The sequence below is a fragment of the Pseudorca crassidens genome, chromosome 12, assembly GCF_039906515.1.
Source record: "Pseudorca crassidens isolate mPseCra1 chromosome 12, mPseCra1.hap1, whole genome shotgun sequence".
Taxonomy (NCBI): Eukaryota; Metazoa; Chordata; class Mammalia; order Artiodactyla; family Delphinidae; genus Pseudorca; species Pseudorca crassidens.
The window spans coordinates 61,553,747-61,569,947 of record NC_090307.1 but is presented as its reverse complement, the minus strand read 5'-3'; the positions used below and the strand labels follow the sequence as shown (position 1 = coordinate 61,569,947).

The following is a 16,201-nucleotide window of genomic DNA, read 5'->3' as shown; positions in this document are numbered from 1 at the left end:
GCTCCTCCTTTGCCCTCCCAGAAAGGCATTTCAGATCCCTACGGACAAGACCTCAACCAGCCTCCTGCCTCCGGGTTCACAGTACCTCCCCATCAGGGCTCCAGCCACCTGCGTCAGACCACTCGCTCCTTCCCGATCTTTCATTTACTCCCCTTTCTCTGTTTTCCCTCAAGTGGTTTCTGTCTCATTCCTGCCATTTAAAATCTCTTCTCCCATTTAAGTCCAGCTCCTCACTACCTCCTCCATGCAGTCCTCTGAGATTCCCTTAGGCAGACTCAGTCCCTTCACTAGGGTCACCATCATTCTGACTTACGTGTATTATAGCTGATGGTTTGAATGTTCCCTAATACCATAGTTTATGTTCTTCCAGGACAAGTGAATTATAAATACCTTTGTATTTCTCAGTGCCTTGGATACAGTAAGTGTATCATTAAATGTTGCATACACTGTGCTGAAAAGGGATCAGAAAGCCCACTTTTGGGTTAGTTTGTGAACAAGACAAATCAGGCTCTTGGGTTGATTTTCTAACTTTTTACAGAGGGGACCTGAGATCGTTGGGCCGAGAAAACCTCAAAGGTTCACAGGGCAGCTACGGAGTCTTCTGTACTGGAAATCTGGCTTCGTGGAGGGAGGGGCTGGCAGGGGGCCCCTCTCCTGCTGCTGATGGCTCGGGACCAGTTAGGGCCTCATTTCTTGGGTGATGTGCTGGAGGAGGTGACGTGAAATGTGGCGTGGCCTGGGTGGGAATCGTCACAGGCCACAGTGCAGACTTCCTCTTGTTTCCTAGTTTTGTATTAAGGTTATGGAGAGAGGCAAGGCTTGAATCGGCTACATTAATATGACCGCTGAAATGGTTGATGGTAGATCAAAATGGAGAGGAATACTTATTGAATGAGTATAAATTCATCAAAAGTTAAGGCTATAATTACCCAGGTCACAAAATGTCAATCTTAAATATTTAATTCATTAAAAAAAGATCGATGAAAGGCAATCGTGAGAGTTCAAGACAGAAAAATGTCAGCAATGTCTTCAAAAAGAATTTGTCTCTTCCCTTTCATGTACAAATTGGAACAACTTAAAAGAAATTTTGTAAAAAATATTATTATTTTGTCCTGTTAGGCATTACCTACGTTATTTTTACTATTAAACAGTATTTCCCCATGTTATAAAGGGGAAAATCTTGCTTCTCTCTTGCTTCTTCCATTGATCCTGGATCTGGTGGCTTTTGTAGAAAAGCAAATGTTCTTTGTTGTATGTGACAGGTGCACTTGAAATCTTAATATACCTTCCTTGCATGTGAATTTGACAGCTAATTCTGACGAACAGTGTTCATTTTTAACTTTTTTCTTTTGTTATCCTTTTAGTGATAAACGTTGTGAAAGGAATTATAGGCCAACCCCTCTGGGTAAATGACAACCTTTAAAGCATCTGTTTAGGTGGCCCCCTCGCATCCCTTACACTGATGGGGCTTAACGTCTCTGGTCTCTACTTCTCTTAGCTCCAAAAGCCTTCATCACCTGTTATCAGAACTATTCAGAGCAGCTCAACGATAATTTTCCTACATGACTCTGAGACCTCATTTGGCTTTTTAATAAACAGTCACATTCTAATGAGGCCTTCATAAAACTGACTAAATATGTTTAGAAATCATTAGCTTAAATTACCAGTGGAAAAAAATCTCCTTTGGGAGGCCCCCAGATTTGGTTCTAAGACTTTTGGCAGATGAATTAGTAGAACACAACGGAGTCCTGAGGCTCCGTGGAAACCGTGTCAATGGGAGTGCCGGGGAAACAGGCGATGGATAAAGAGCTCAGCGTCCCTCGGGCGGGTTCATTAAAGAGGGAAAACAATCACAGCACATCCGGCGCAATTTACATGCCAGGTGTGCAGCTGTCATCAGGTGCCAGGGAAACTGACAAGGGTCCCTTCCCACAACACACGGGCTGAGAGGGACGCACGGGGGTGACCAGGAAGTCTTAGATAATGACAGGTCCTGGCAGATGTACCGGGGATCCCGCTGGAGGGAAGTGCAGCGTCTGAGTCTTCTGCACAGGTGCTGCGACAGGGAAGGCCTCCCAGCAGCTCTAACACCAGCAATTACAGCGGCCTAATGCGGAGCGCTGCAGGGCAGAAATCTGGGGAAAGCTGCCCGGCTCTGACTTAATGAATCAAGTCTGTGTAAACAAACAGTGTTCCCGGGCTCATGCCTGATTCATGAAGGACACACTGCGTGCTTGCGCTCAACGTGGTAAGTAGCTAGTTGCTCCCCTTAAAACCATGTCATTTTCATTTCTTCAGTGGTTTGTTGCTGCTGTTTCCAACCATGGAAAATGGAAACGTCATCTCTCAACAAATGTGCAGGATGAACAATGGGAAACAGCCTGGAATAAGATTCGACTTTTTCCCGAAGGGCATGTGACCTTTTGTCAACATCCCCAAATCACACCAGACATTTCAAGGACAGATGCCATTAAGTGCATTACTAGTTGAAGACAGGTTGGTCCAAGAGGCTGATGGTAACAGGGGAGGACTCTCCAGAGCTTGCCACATCCCCACAAACCGGGTAAGGATTTGCAAGGATTTTTTGTTTTAGTAGGCTTACCAGACCTAAAATTACTGGATTTCTGTGAGCCTGTGGGTTTCCATTTATGGCTGAACTTGAACCCTGACTCCCCTCTTCTGCTGCACACTGTTAGCTGAAGTGTCCACGGTTATTTGTCAGAAAGAATAGTTTCCATCAAAAATATCAACAGTGGCCACCCTGTATGGGATGGGTCCAAGTGCCTGATGGAAGGAACAGAGACCACCACTGCCTGGCCTTTTTATTTGCTATTATTCCAAGGCACGTAACTCGGAATGAAACTTGCATTCCAGCAAAAGATGCCATGTCCAACAGGCTTTGGTGTTTGAAGCTTTTTTACTATAGTAGTTTTATAGCGCAATCTCCCTTTGACCTGTTAGCCAAAGACCATGCTGTCCTGATTCTTCCTTAAAGGAAGAGCGTTTATCATATGAAAACAGCTCACCTCTAGTTGAGACAGGCTGGGACCTGGGACCCTTTGTTGCAGTGCTTGCACCTGGACACACGTCTCTTCAAGCAACAAAATACAAAAAAACTATAAGGGACTAAAAATAACTGCGTGCATATACAGTTGGGGCAAATTCTGGACAAAAGATACAAAAAGACCCCAAACACTCAACTGCCACTTCTGAAGAGCCAGGAGCAAAAACAGGGCACATGCCCCCTGCACACACCACCACCAAAGGAGTGGGCAAATCCCCTAAACCACGCCTCCGGCCCGACCCCTGGACACACCCGTACCCTCACCCCATACAAGGAACCAGCTTGCCCTGCCTCGGGAATAAGCATGGGAACCTGTTGCTTGTTTTCGCTTCCCCCTGCTGCAACACAGGCCCCAATAAAGCCTGGCCTGAATTTCTTGTCTGGCCTCTTATCAATTTCTATTGATTAAGGAGGCCAAGAACCCTGGTTGGTAACACAGTCACTGAGTCCTGAGAGAGCACACGTTGGAATTTCAAATAAGCAAAAAATACACGTGCGCCTTTATTTTAAAAAAATCCAGTAGTAGGTGTTATTTTTAATAATTATCTACTTTTCAAAATAATTTATCTTGGGATTATTTTAAGTGAGCTCCGATGCAAAGACGTAAAACCTGGTAAATAACTTTCAAGGAATACAGTTACTGGGAAAGCAAAGCTGTGCAAAGCCGTCTCCACGTCTCTCTTGCTCCTTATCATACTAGGGGCAGTCAACAAGTATTTGTGAGACGAGTGAAGATTCAGGATGAATCATACATTTCAGGGGAAGAAACAGATAAAATATTTAGCTTAGCTGTCTCACAGTTAACCTAGCAGATGCTAGCTACTCTCTAACACTAAGAGGGAAGAATTCGCATTCATTCACTTTGTTGGGCATTTCCTGAGTGCCAGGAGAGAGAGACCAAAAATTTGTAAGGTTGTCTCCTCCCTGAAAGGAGCTTGCTTTCTGGTGCAGTTGAATTTTTTTTTTTCTCCAGTGGTCATTCCTGCTTTCATAGCAAAATACTGATTTGGGGTGAAAAAAGGTAATTTATAGATACCACTGTAGGTCTTAGCTTTGCTGGAGAAAATGTAAGGGTTACATTAATATCTATGTTTACGTAGTCCTCAGAATGGGGTGGGAACTTCTCTAACCACCTGACACGTAGAAGCTCATTTAATCTTTACAAGATCCCTGTGAAGCAGGTGCTATGACATCTCCACCGCCCACGTGAGGGGTTGGTGGTGGGGAGCTCAGCGACTCCCCCCCCAGCCCCACTTTCAGCCAGCTCCCCTGCTCTCGATGTCTCCCAGGAGACAGGGAATTGAGAGACGGAAATGGTTTTTACACTGTTAGTATGTAAACTAGTGCTTTGTAAGCTTTTCTACTTTACATAAGGGGCCCATAGCTTCTCCCCACTTGTCTTGTCACTTTACTACTATCCTTTATTCTACAGAAAATTTTACATTTTAATAGTCAATGTTCCCCATCCTTTTCTTAATGTGTTGAGCTTTTGGTATATTTGAAACACTCTTAAAACAAAGGCCATAAATATTTTCCCCCATATTTCCTTCTAAAAGTTTTAAAGTGTTTAAAACTTTTGGTCTTTATTTAGTATTCATTTATGGGCTTTTTGTTTTAGTCCACATGGATAATCAAAAGTCCCAGTTCAATTGATGGAAAAGCTCATGCTTTTCCCACTAATTACACATTTTCCCACAAATGCCTACATCAACATCTGGGCTCTCTTTTTTGATCTGTTGGTGTATTCATTTCTTCCTAATTTGTGGTATCTATAATTTTCCCTTTTGCTATGTCCTTTTCTGGTTTTGATATCAAGGTTATACTAGCCTCTTAAAATAAAATGGGGCAGTAGTCTTTCTTTTTCTCTTCTCAGAATAATTTTTATAAGATTTGAATTACCCATTCCTTGACTATTTATTTAGCAGAATATACCTATAATACGTTTGGGACTAGTGCTTTTCCACGGGTCACTTTTTTTTTTTTTTTTTTTTTTTGCGGTACGCGGGCCTCTCACTGTTGTGGCCTCTCCCGTTGCGGAGCACAGGCTCCGGACGCGCAGGCTCAGCGGCCATGGCTCACGGGCCCACCCGCTCCGCGGCATGTGGGATCTTCCCGGACCGGGGCACGAACCCGTGTCCCCTGCGTCGGCAGGCTGACTCTCAACCACTGCGCCACCAGGGAAGCCTCCCTCCCACTTCTTAATGTCTCTCTTCTTCCCGGTTTGTGCTTCCTGATACCTTCTGAAAATCCATTTTTTTAAACAGATGTACTGAAAAAGTATAAGTGATGTACAAAAAACCTCATGTGCACAATTTGATGGGTTTTGACACATGCAGATATCCTTGGTACCATCACTACAACCAAGGTTATAGACAATATCCACCACCTCCTGTGGTTTCCTGTGTGCCTTTGTTCTTGGTGCATGCCTCTGTGTGTGTGTGTGTGTGTGTGTGTGTGTGTGTGTGTATTAAGAGCACTTATCGTGAGGTCTACCCTCTTAACAAATCAAGTACGCGAGGCCTATTGTTGACTACAAGTACACTTTGTACAGCAGATCTCTAGAACTTGTTCATCGGGCATAACTGAAACCTCATATCCACTGAACATCACCCCCTACCTCTCCCTCCCTGCAGTCCTTGGCAACCACTCTTGTACTTTCTGCTTCTAAGATTCGACTATCCTCCATCGTTCCTTTGAGTGGAACTGCGCAGTCTCTGTCCTTCTGCGACTGGCTTATTTCACCTGGCGCGATGTCCTCCAGGTGCATCTGTGTTGTAAATGGCAGGATTTCCTTTCTTTTCAAGGCCGACTGCTAATCTTAAGAAACAACCCCTTTATGGTTTCTGCCCCGATATCTCAAATCAAGGCTAATCTCTAGGCTGAGGGTAGATCTCACAACGTCAACCTCTCTGAGAAGTAATGGGTCCTCCAGCAGAACCACAGAACTGGGCCCACTATTCAACAAAGCAGTTGCACCCTGTGTATCTGCTCGTTTTAAAATTTCCCTTTGGAAAGAATCCTGTCACATCCCACAACCGAGATCTTAATTACTTAAGAAATTCCTGGTTAAATAAAAATAGCTCCTCCGTAGTCAATACAGATGAAGTAACCCAAGACCTTGGGGTGGCGGGGGCGTGGGTGGGGGGGGAGGGGGTCGGAGTGTCGTCTCCACTTTACAGGTCAGGAAAGGGAGGAAAGGAAAATCTAAGCGAGAGGAGATGCTGGATTTCTAAGCCCAGGATTGACTCCAGGCCTGCTGGCTCTTCTCAGAGTGGATTTCCCAGAGGTGGGGAATGCAGTCCTGTCTCCTGGGGCCTCCCGTTGTGTTCTGACACCCAACAACCAGCATGCATGCTCCGCCGTGTTTTTGTGTTGTTGTGCGCTCAATATAGCCGGATGACAACTGCTTTTAAATCTTGAGTGCCTTTTCTGTCTGTTGCTATCACAACAAATGAAAGCAATCCAGGCTATGTTTACTGATAATTTATAAGCAAGTGAGAGGAGGAGCCGTGGTAGTTGATATTTTTGGAAGGACACACACTGCTTCCAGAGCTGGCTAAGCAAGGAACAAATGACCAGGAGGCGGAGAGGACCACTTACCCTCCCCACTTCCACCAGGTTGGTCACCATGATGATGCTCGCTGTGTTTTCATGCCACACCATCCTCCAGAAGTCATAGATGGTCTCTTGCATTGGTCCTGCAGCAAAACACAGCAGAGACTTTTGTTTTCTTTGTGAGTTTGCAACTGGAAAATTTCTGGGGCTTGCAAAGAAATCTATGGACGGCCACAGGCAGTCCCCTTACTTTTCTAGGTGGACAGAGCTCTCCTTCTAGTGTTGATGCGAGAGGGTATTCTTTCTAAAACGACACCCTTAGAAATACTGAATTTTTCACTCATGGTTGAATTTTTTCGTGTCATCCACTATCTGCATTTGAGCTCTTTTGCCCTTCTTAAACGACTGCCGTGAAAGAAAGTTATTTCTTCATCATTTAGCTATTTATCTCCATTATACTCAGGAGTGAAATTTAAAAAAAGAAATGGGTACCATTACTCTTCCTGCTAACGACTGGCAGATATCCCGGGAAACGGTATATAGAATGAAATGAGCATCTGTAGGAAAAATGGCCTTTTCTTGTTTCTAATATTTTTCTTATTCTGTGCTATCTGTCAAATTAATCCTTTTTAAAATTTTCGCCTGACTCCTTCAAGCAAGAGAGGAGTTGGATTCAAGCAGTTGTACTTCCTGTCACTGAACGTGACTGGGATCTGCTGCCCCAGCTTTTGGGATCTTAGTATTCAAAAGCTCTTTTTATGGACTGGGAAAAAAAGAGGGAAAAAATGGGTTACAAAATGCCAATGCTATAGATACTGTATAGGTATGGAAAGCTGGAACTTAAACTTGCTTTTAACGCAGATTTTTTAAAAACCCAAACTCGACTTCATGCCCATGCATGTTTGAGGGTCTACATGTAACAGCATAAATCTTTATACGACCAGCAGACATGTGAGGACAGGAGAGAAAGACAACTTCAAAGGCGTGGAGAGTCACGTTACACGGGGACTCAGACGAGCGTTTAGGGATGGGTCGGGACAGCTGTGCTGCTGTATCTGGACACTGCAGATCACTGGGTCTGGAGCTCAAACATGAGAATTTGAGATCTGCCTCTGGCTCTGAACTGGCTGTGTGATTTGGGGCAAGTTACTTGGGTCACTGAGACCTTTAGTGTCTGCATCTCTCTTTATCTACTTACTGATTTCAGGAACACGTCTCAGGGTTATTTTAAGGATTCGTGGAATGAACGCACACTTAGGCATTTTACACACAGCCAAGCGTCAGAGCAAAACAAGGTGCCTTTACCTTAAAATATTATAAGGAATGGAGGGAGATAAGTTGGAGGTATATTTAAAGCAATTTGGGCTATAAGTTGATCAATTTTTAAGCCAGGTGATGGTTACATGAAGATTCATTATACAATTCTGTCGACTTTTGTACATATTTGAAATTTTCTATGACAAGTTTTTTTTTTAAAGAGATATATTATCATTGAGTGTAGAATTTGATCAGTAAAAACAGAAAGCTTTCTCCATAAATTATTTTGCAGAAATGAGTAGGTTAAGCCATAGGTTAGGAAGAAGAACTTGTAGCCTTCATTTGCCTTATAAAATGAACATTAAGGAATTTAACTCAAACCTTCTAAAGCCCAAGGTAATAAAAGAGTTGAAACTGCAAAAACAAAGGCCAAAACAAAAACAAAAAAACCAAGTTGCATTTAAAGATATTTATTAATGGTCACTCATTGGCTGAGCGATGGGGGCACTGCCGGGGGCACCTTCAGGCATCTCCCCTTCCTCTTGACCAATTACCAGTTGGTTCCTGTGTACTTTTTCTTCTTCTTCCTCACTGTCAAGCCTCATTCCCTCCTCTCTGGAATGCAAACATCTATCATTCCTCCTGCTGCCATGGCTACACTCTTCCCCTCCCCATGAGGACCCCTCCAACTGCTGAGCCTCTGCGTCGAGTCCCCTTATGGGACCCTGCACACTGCCCACCATGAAGCGGCACCTGCCATTTGGCCCCGTCCCTCGGCATGTGCGTGCCATTCTCCTGATGCATAGGCTGAAGATTTCAGTGGCTTCAGTCAAGGTTACAGGGGGCACAAGTCAACAGCGGATTCCATCAATCACTATGCTTCTAGCTTTCGGGGAGAGAGGTGCCTCCGCTGTGTACTTAACAGCTTGTTACTTACTCACAAGGAAAAAATACCCTGAGTCCATCTTTGTGCAAACAGATAGCCTTCCCAATGTGACCCTGAAACACAGGGCTGACACTTTCTGCTTCCTTCACTAGATGCACAGGTCTGTGCCACCTACTCTGAAACTTCTAGAAACAGTTCTGATGACAAGGGCTACCGTGGATGAATCAGATGTCTCAGCATGGCGGACGGCGAGTGCCTTCAGGGAGAAAGCCCCCTCTCCCCTCTATGCCCAACAGAGACATTCACGGCTGGGGGCAAGTTCCCAGGTGCAACCCACTTGCCCCTTCTTGGCTTCAGACCCTGTTGTGATGACTTGTCTCAAGTTCCGGGGGGTGGGGGCGGGTGGGGAATGTGGCTGTTGCAGTTTACTGCCCTTTCCTTAGTGCCTGTGGGATACCCAGCACATAGCAGTTCAATGAATAAACGAATGAATGAATAAGTCTGTATGCATCAGGATAAACCACATTATTTACTATTATATTAAGTATAAAAATATTAAGTAATGTTAACAGATAATATGAGTCCGTTTCTTGACGTATTTCAGAGATTATCTGTAGAAGCTTGAAAGCACATTGCCTTTACTCCTTCAATTCATAGAAAGGGGGCCATCTTTTGCAGGAGCCTCTTCAGGATGAGCGTGATGGTCACCCAGTCCACAGAGCGCCGCCGGGCAGTGCTGCAGGAGCTGGTCCCAGCCACTAAGCAGGTGGTTCCTCTGAGGCCCCCTGCCCCGAGGCTTTGCCTCCAATCTTAACTCAACCCATGATCCGGAGCCAGAGTGCGATCCTGGCTTCCACTAACTGTTCTGCGTCGAAGGCAGTGGTTTCTCAACTCTGGTTGCATATTACAATCACCGTGGAGCTTCTAAACAATTCTGATGTCCTAACCCAAGAGACTCTGCATTTATTGGCCGGGGCCAGGGGCTGGGTCTCCTGGGAAGGACCACAGACCTTCAGCATCGGGGCATTCGGCTGCACCTCCGACCTGTCACGTGGTCTCCTACGGCGGTGGAACTGTGGAACACCCGAGATGTGTAGGTTTTGAATCTACTGAATCGTCTAAGTCGTATACCAGCTCTCTGAATCAAGAAATCCCAATTCTTTCTGATTCAGAAGGAACTTCCCTCATAAAATATTATCTGGGAACATGGCTGTGCCATTTTACTGAGGGGCAAGGTGGTAGTTGAGGTGACACAGGTTTTTTAATGTTTACTTAATCACGTTTGGGTTATCTTTAAAATAAAGGGCATTTATAAGAATTAGAAGCTCACTTGGGTGATGACAATGATCACTAAATCATCATTTAGTCTTGATTTTCTTACCCATTAACTGGGACTAAAAAAAAAAAAAAGATCAGGAGAGAAGAATGCATTAGGTAAGGGTCTTTTTAGTGCTAAAATTAGGACAGGTATCCAGAAGAACTAAAACAGTTTGGGGCTAAGATCTGAAAATGAATGTGAACACAAAGATTATTCTAAGTTTATCTGAGAAAGAAAAAAATTGGTGCTGGAAAAGGTCCCCCAGCCTCCTTCCCCGACACTCCCTGTGCAGTTCTGCCCTGATCTTCCTTGTCCCTTGTCCCTTGCCTCCTTCCTGGGCGGCACCATGTGCTGCTGGATGTGAGCGTGGGCCCCTCCTGCACACCACTCAGCTCCTCCCACACCTGGGGCAATTCAATGATGGAGCTGCTCAGGGTGGGCACCAGAGAGTCTTATCTTGGCTGACGATTCAAGATATTTTCATGAATGTTCATTGAAATCTTGTTTTTTTTTTTTTTTTTTTTTGAGGGGGAAACACGGAAGAAGGCAGGAACCCAAAGGTAAGGATTTCTTGAATTTGCATTTCATTGACAAATGCAAAATTTGTCAATCCTGTTTTCCTTTTCTCTTCAACATATTTCAAATTATTTCCTGAGACCCGAATACCTTATGATTCAGAGATACACGTCCCCAAACAAAATCAAAAAGCACACTGGAGGCTGGGGCGGGGTGACCTCACTGACACCATGTGGTTTTAGCAGCTCCTGGTGGCGTTGGATGACCGTGGCCATTGTGAGCCAACACCGAGAGTCTCCAGATGCGTGCCTGGTACACGGCGCTTACTCTCAGTCCCATACTGTCGCTGGGCTGAAACTGGGGGAGGACCACCTGAGGAGGACCGCCTGGAGGGGTTAGGGATGTATTCCTAGCCTTTGATGTCTGTCTCCCCAAAGCTGGAAAACACCCTCAGCATGGGGAGAATAATCCACGGAGAGGCCACTGGAGATTGCTCTCAGGGTGGACAAACAGATAAACTCCTAAGACAAGGAAACAGCAGGCAAAGGATGCTGTGAACCCCGCTCCCTCTGGCATGAATGGCTGCAATGACAGCCCCAGAAGGTATCTGATTTCTGCAGTTGCTGGTTGCGTGCGAGCCCCATGTTCACTGTGGCCATGCATTTACAGATGTTGGCACACTAGGCGGGAAGGTTATTCTCAGCAGCTGTCCCTGGGGGACCGAAGCGTTTAAAAGGTAAGGTCCTGAAATTTCAATAGCATCAGGCCAGGACCACATCCCACTTCCCTGGTGATCGTCAGCACGTACAGACCTCTCTCTGCTGAGCAGAGACGTGTGGACGGGTGTTCTTTTTTTTTTTTTAACATCTTTATTGGGGTATAATTGCTTTACAATGGTGTGTTAGTTTCTGCTTTATAACAAAGTGAATCAGTTATACATATACATATGTTCCCATATCTCTTCCCTCTTGCGTCTCCCTCCCTCCCACTCTCCCTATCCCACCCCTCCAGGCGGTCACAAAGCACCGAGCTGATCTCCCTGTGCTATGCGGCTGCTTCCCACTAGCTATCTACATTACGTTTGGTAGTTTGTATATCGGACGGGTGTTCTTACACCACCCAGCCCTGGAGAAGCAGCAACAACAAAGGGCAGAGAGAACTAGAGCAGAATGAAAACAATGAAAAGCCGTGAAAAGGGTAAGTGAAAGACATTCAAGGATGGCTGTATTGTGGAAGACCAGTTCTCTAGTTCATGGGCAGTGGGAGATACTAAAAATCATAATTTCAGGGCTTCCCTGGTGGCACAGTGGTTGAGAGTCCGCCTGCCGATGCAGGGGATACGGGTTTGTGCCCTGGTCCGGGAAGATCCCACATGCCGCAGAGCGGCTGGGCCCGTGAGCCATGGCCGCTGAGCCTGCGCGTCCGGAGCCTGTGCTCCGCAACGGGAGAGGCCACAACAGTGAGAGGCCCGTGTACCGCAAAAAAAAAAAAAAAAAAAAAAAAAAAATCATAATTTCAAACCTTGATAGATGACTCCTACCCCTCCTTTCTTTTCACATTCTCATTTCTATATAGTATGTTTTCTGTGTTAGAGCCACAGGAAGTCAAGGTCCTTTGGAGCTCATGGTGGTGTATGAGAGTTTTTGGAAGGGAAGAAAGGGTACAGATAGGAATTGGTATTCCACTGTAAACAGGATAATTCCTAACTTCTTTTGAGCTGTTACTATTTCCCAGGTCTCTTTTGAGTGTTTTACATGTATTATGTCATTAATTTAAAAATCACAACCTTATCTGATAGGTGCTACTCTTCCCCCATTTTACTGAAAGGAGACTGAGGCAGAGAGAGGTCAGCAAAGTTGTCCACGGGGTGAGGTCTAACCCCACGGGTCACAATGCTGCCAGGTAAGCATCTAAGGAACTGGGAAGGGCCCTACCTGACAGGTGTGTGTGTACAAGTCATCATGATCCCGGCAAGAGGAGAAGAGAAGGAAAGCCATGTCAACCACCAAAAACCACCTTTTAAAATGCCTTTTTATATGAGATCAATTTCCCTCTTTTAAGCCTCCCATGGTCCCACTGCTATAGAATAAAGGCCAAGTTCGTGGGCACGTCCTCTCCCAAGGCCCCTTCTCCGCGGCCTCAACCCCCCCTGCATCCGAGCATTTCCAGAACCCAGCACATCCTGGTTTACTCCCTCCGTAGCCTCACCCTGGGGCTCCCCCAGCCTGTTCTCCCCATCTCAGCCACAGCTTGCCTCTGCAAAACGTTACTTTCCTGCTTAAAAAGCTTCCAAGGGGTTTCCACTGACTAAAACCCAGATTCCTTAATGAGGCAAATGTGGCCCCGCACAGCCTGTGCCTGGACCGGGTCTCCAGTCTCGGCTTTTGCTGTCGCAGGTGCCACCTCCCTGGGATCCCTGCGACGACCCCCTGCCCGGACTCCTCCGAGCTTGCTTCATTCGTTCTTATCCCCTTCCTGGCCCCTGGTGGGAATCTGAGTGTACGACCCACATCCACGGGGGAGCACTTAGCCTGCTCTGTGCCAGGCACCCTGGGAGGGATGGTGAGGGATGCAAAAGTGGTAATAGAAATATAGCCCCTGCTTTCAAGAGGCTTGTGGCTGTATAAGGCAAGAACACACCACACTCGCATATAAAGTGCAGTAAGGTCGGCGTCCTGGGACTCCTGAACTTCAACTGAGATGTGCACACCTCTGCAGACACAAGGAGATTTTTCAAGGGGGACATGGGTAGTTTCCAAAGCAGTAATTTCTAGACACTTAGCGGCTTTATGGACTCTGCCCAAACTGATCTCCCTGAGGAGTTCCAGGAACAGTGGTCTCTCTCAAACTTGACAAAGCCCTCACTCATCTTAAATATTACCATGGGGCACTGCCCTGGTGAAAAGACCTGCAGGTGTGAAACCAAGGGGTGGACTGAAATACTGACCCTGGAAACTCACAGTGCTTCCTGCCTTCCCTTATGAAACATACTTATATAAAGGGAAAAATCTGGTGTTAAAAATGGGGTGTTTTGGTTCATCCTGAGATGCTCTGACTTCAGGACATCCAAAGTGGTAGAGGCTGGTAACACTTATTCTTTTAACTGGAACTGGGCTGTTCTGTAGGACAGCCAGGTTTTCCTGGATGCAAACCATGGATGAAAGTTTCATGTGTTTTCTTTCAGATTCGGTGTGCTTTAATCTGTAAGGTGGTTAAACTCTATTTATTGCACATCATAAAATATTTATTCTCATTATATCAATCCTCATTTTATATTAGAAAATAATTAAATATCACCTATCTCCTATTAACAAATAAATGTATATAAACCTATGATGAAAATTTTAGATAGCAACTTAAAATGTTCAAAGGGGATACATAATTTTTTCAAACTTCTTTTGGGGATTCACAAGGGAAACCATTTGCAGACCACTGTCAGCCAGTGATGTATGTCTACAGTAGTCAACGTCAGGAAGAGATTGTACTTCTTCCTGCAGTGGTGGAGTGCAGAGTGGATGTGACTTTGGTGGGAGGAATGAGGGGGGCAGGTCCTCTGGGTGAAACATCCAGTAGGGGCGACTTAGTGCCACCTGAGTGGGGAAGGGACACATGGGAGCCATTTTGAGACAACATGCGAAATTTTTACAAGAATTGTGGGTTCAGACCTTATGAGTAGTAGAAGAAGACATTAAAAACACAACTAGGGAAAAATCTTTTAGACTGAAAGCCTACCTTCTAGGAATAAGGCAGAGGAAGAAGTGTTTGGTTGTCTGAGAGGAGGTGGGTTGGCCTGATGTGTGACGAGGTATCCACAGCCATAAGGAAGGGAGGGAGGGAGGGAGGGGGGGGAGGGAGGGAGGGAGGAAGGAAGGAAGGAAGGAAGGGAGGGAGGAAGGGGGCCTGGAGGCGGTGGGCCCAGTGGGCTAGAAAGCTGAGCCCAGGTATCAAAAGGTCAAGTCCAGAGGGAGCCCCTGAGCTTCCTGCAGATGCAGACAGACATCAGTGTCCAGAGAGGAGGGATCTACTCTATTTTTTGAACAAAAACTCCTGAGAGTGCTTCCCTGGTGGCGCAGTGGTTGAGAGTCCACCTGCCGATGCAGGGGACACGGGTTCATGCCCTGGTCCGGGAAGATCGCACATGCCGCGGAGCGGCTGGGCCCGTGAGCCATGGCCGCTGAGCCTGCGCGTCCGGAGCCTGTGCTCCGCAATGGGAGAGGCCACAACAGTGAGAGGCCCGAGTACCACAAAAAAAACAAAACAAAAAAAAGTCGCCCTAAATTTCTGATCCATTATTGTTATTGCTGCTGCTGGAGATAATCTAGAATAAGTATTATGAAGTCACTTACTCAACGTTCCAAACATCAGATGTCCCTTCAGTGGTTTCTGAATAAGTTTTTATTACAAAACTTTAAGTGAGTTTTCAATCTGATGCTTCTATAACACTTACGTTTATAATTTTACATTTAGTAGCTTTTCATTTTTGTAGCAGTGAAACATAAAAGGTAGAATATGCCACCATGCTTTACGGACTGCATCTGTCTGGTATGTCACAAAAGTGACAATGGTGACACAGAAAGCAGTTGGCTTCTGCATTAATAATTAGTAATCCTTAACAACACTTATTTGATAGGTGCATCTGCTCTCCCCTGAGGCTACTTAAGTGAAAATCATGGAATTTTTATGAATAATTTTTGGTTTCAGCTGCAGAAAAAGAAAAGCGAAGTTGAGACGGCTAGGTTCACAGGATGAAATTTGCTTATTTTCCTGAATTGTTAAGAATACCCCCCCGATTACCATTTGAAAGAAACAATAAAAATCAACTAAAGATTTAGAAGCAAACACTGAGAAATTGTTCTGTGATGGGGAAAACTTGGGAATACTTTATTTAACCTAAATTCAAAAATATAAGTGGCAGCATTTTCTAAGGACAGCTCTCATGTGAAACACCCTTTATGTCCAGCATTACAGGGTTAGAATGTTCACCAGTGGAAATTTAATTTAGTGACCAGTCCAATGGAATTTTAATTTTAATTTAGTAAAAGAAGAGAAGATTAGTATTGAAGCTATAATGAAATAATGCCTTGTTAGAAGTAGGGTCATACCTAAATAGACATTTCTCCAAAGAAGATATACAGATAGCCAACAGACACATGAAAGAATGCTCAACATCACTAATCATTAGAGAAATGCAAATCAAAACTACAATGAGATATCACCTCACACCAGTCAGAATGGCCACCATCAAAAAATCTACAAACAATAAATGCTGGAGAGGGTGTGGAAAAAAGGAACCCTTTTGCACTGTTGGTGGGAATGTAAATTGATACAGCCACTATGGAACAGTATGGAGGTTCCTTAAAAAACTAAAAATAGAACTACCATACGACCCAGCAATCCCACTACTGGGCATATACCTTGAGAAAACCATAATTTCAAAAAGAGTCGTGTACCACAGTGTTCATTGCAGCTCTATTTACAATAGCCAGGACATGGAAGCAACCTAAGTGTCCATCGACAGATGAATGGATAAAGAAGATGTGGCACATATATACAATCGAATATTACTCAGCCATGAAAAGAAATGAAATTGAGTTATTTGTAATGA

The 16,201-nt window shown here is 45.0% G+C and overlaps 1 protein-coding gene across 7 annotated transcripts in view; it reads right to left on the bottom strand.

Annotated features, from left to right (window-relative positions):
* Window positions 1-16,201, bottom strand: part of PTPRM (protein tyrosine phosphatase receptor type M) — a 754,490-nt gene that overhangs the window by 53,543 nt on the left and 684,746 nt on the right. For all 7 annotated transcript variants that reach the window (XM_067699674.1, XM_067699676.1, XM_067699675.1 and 4 more), the window contains one exon: window positions 6,665-6,762. In XM_067699674.1, coding sequence (XP_067555775.1) covers window positions 6,665-6,762 — 98 coding nt within the window. The remainder of the gene's footprint in view (window positions 1-6,664; window positions 6,763-16,201) is intronic.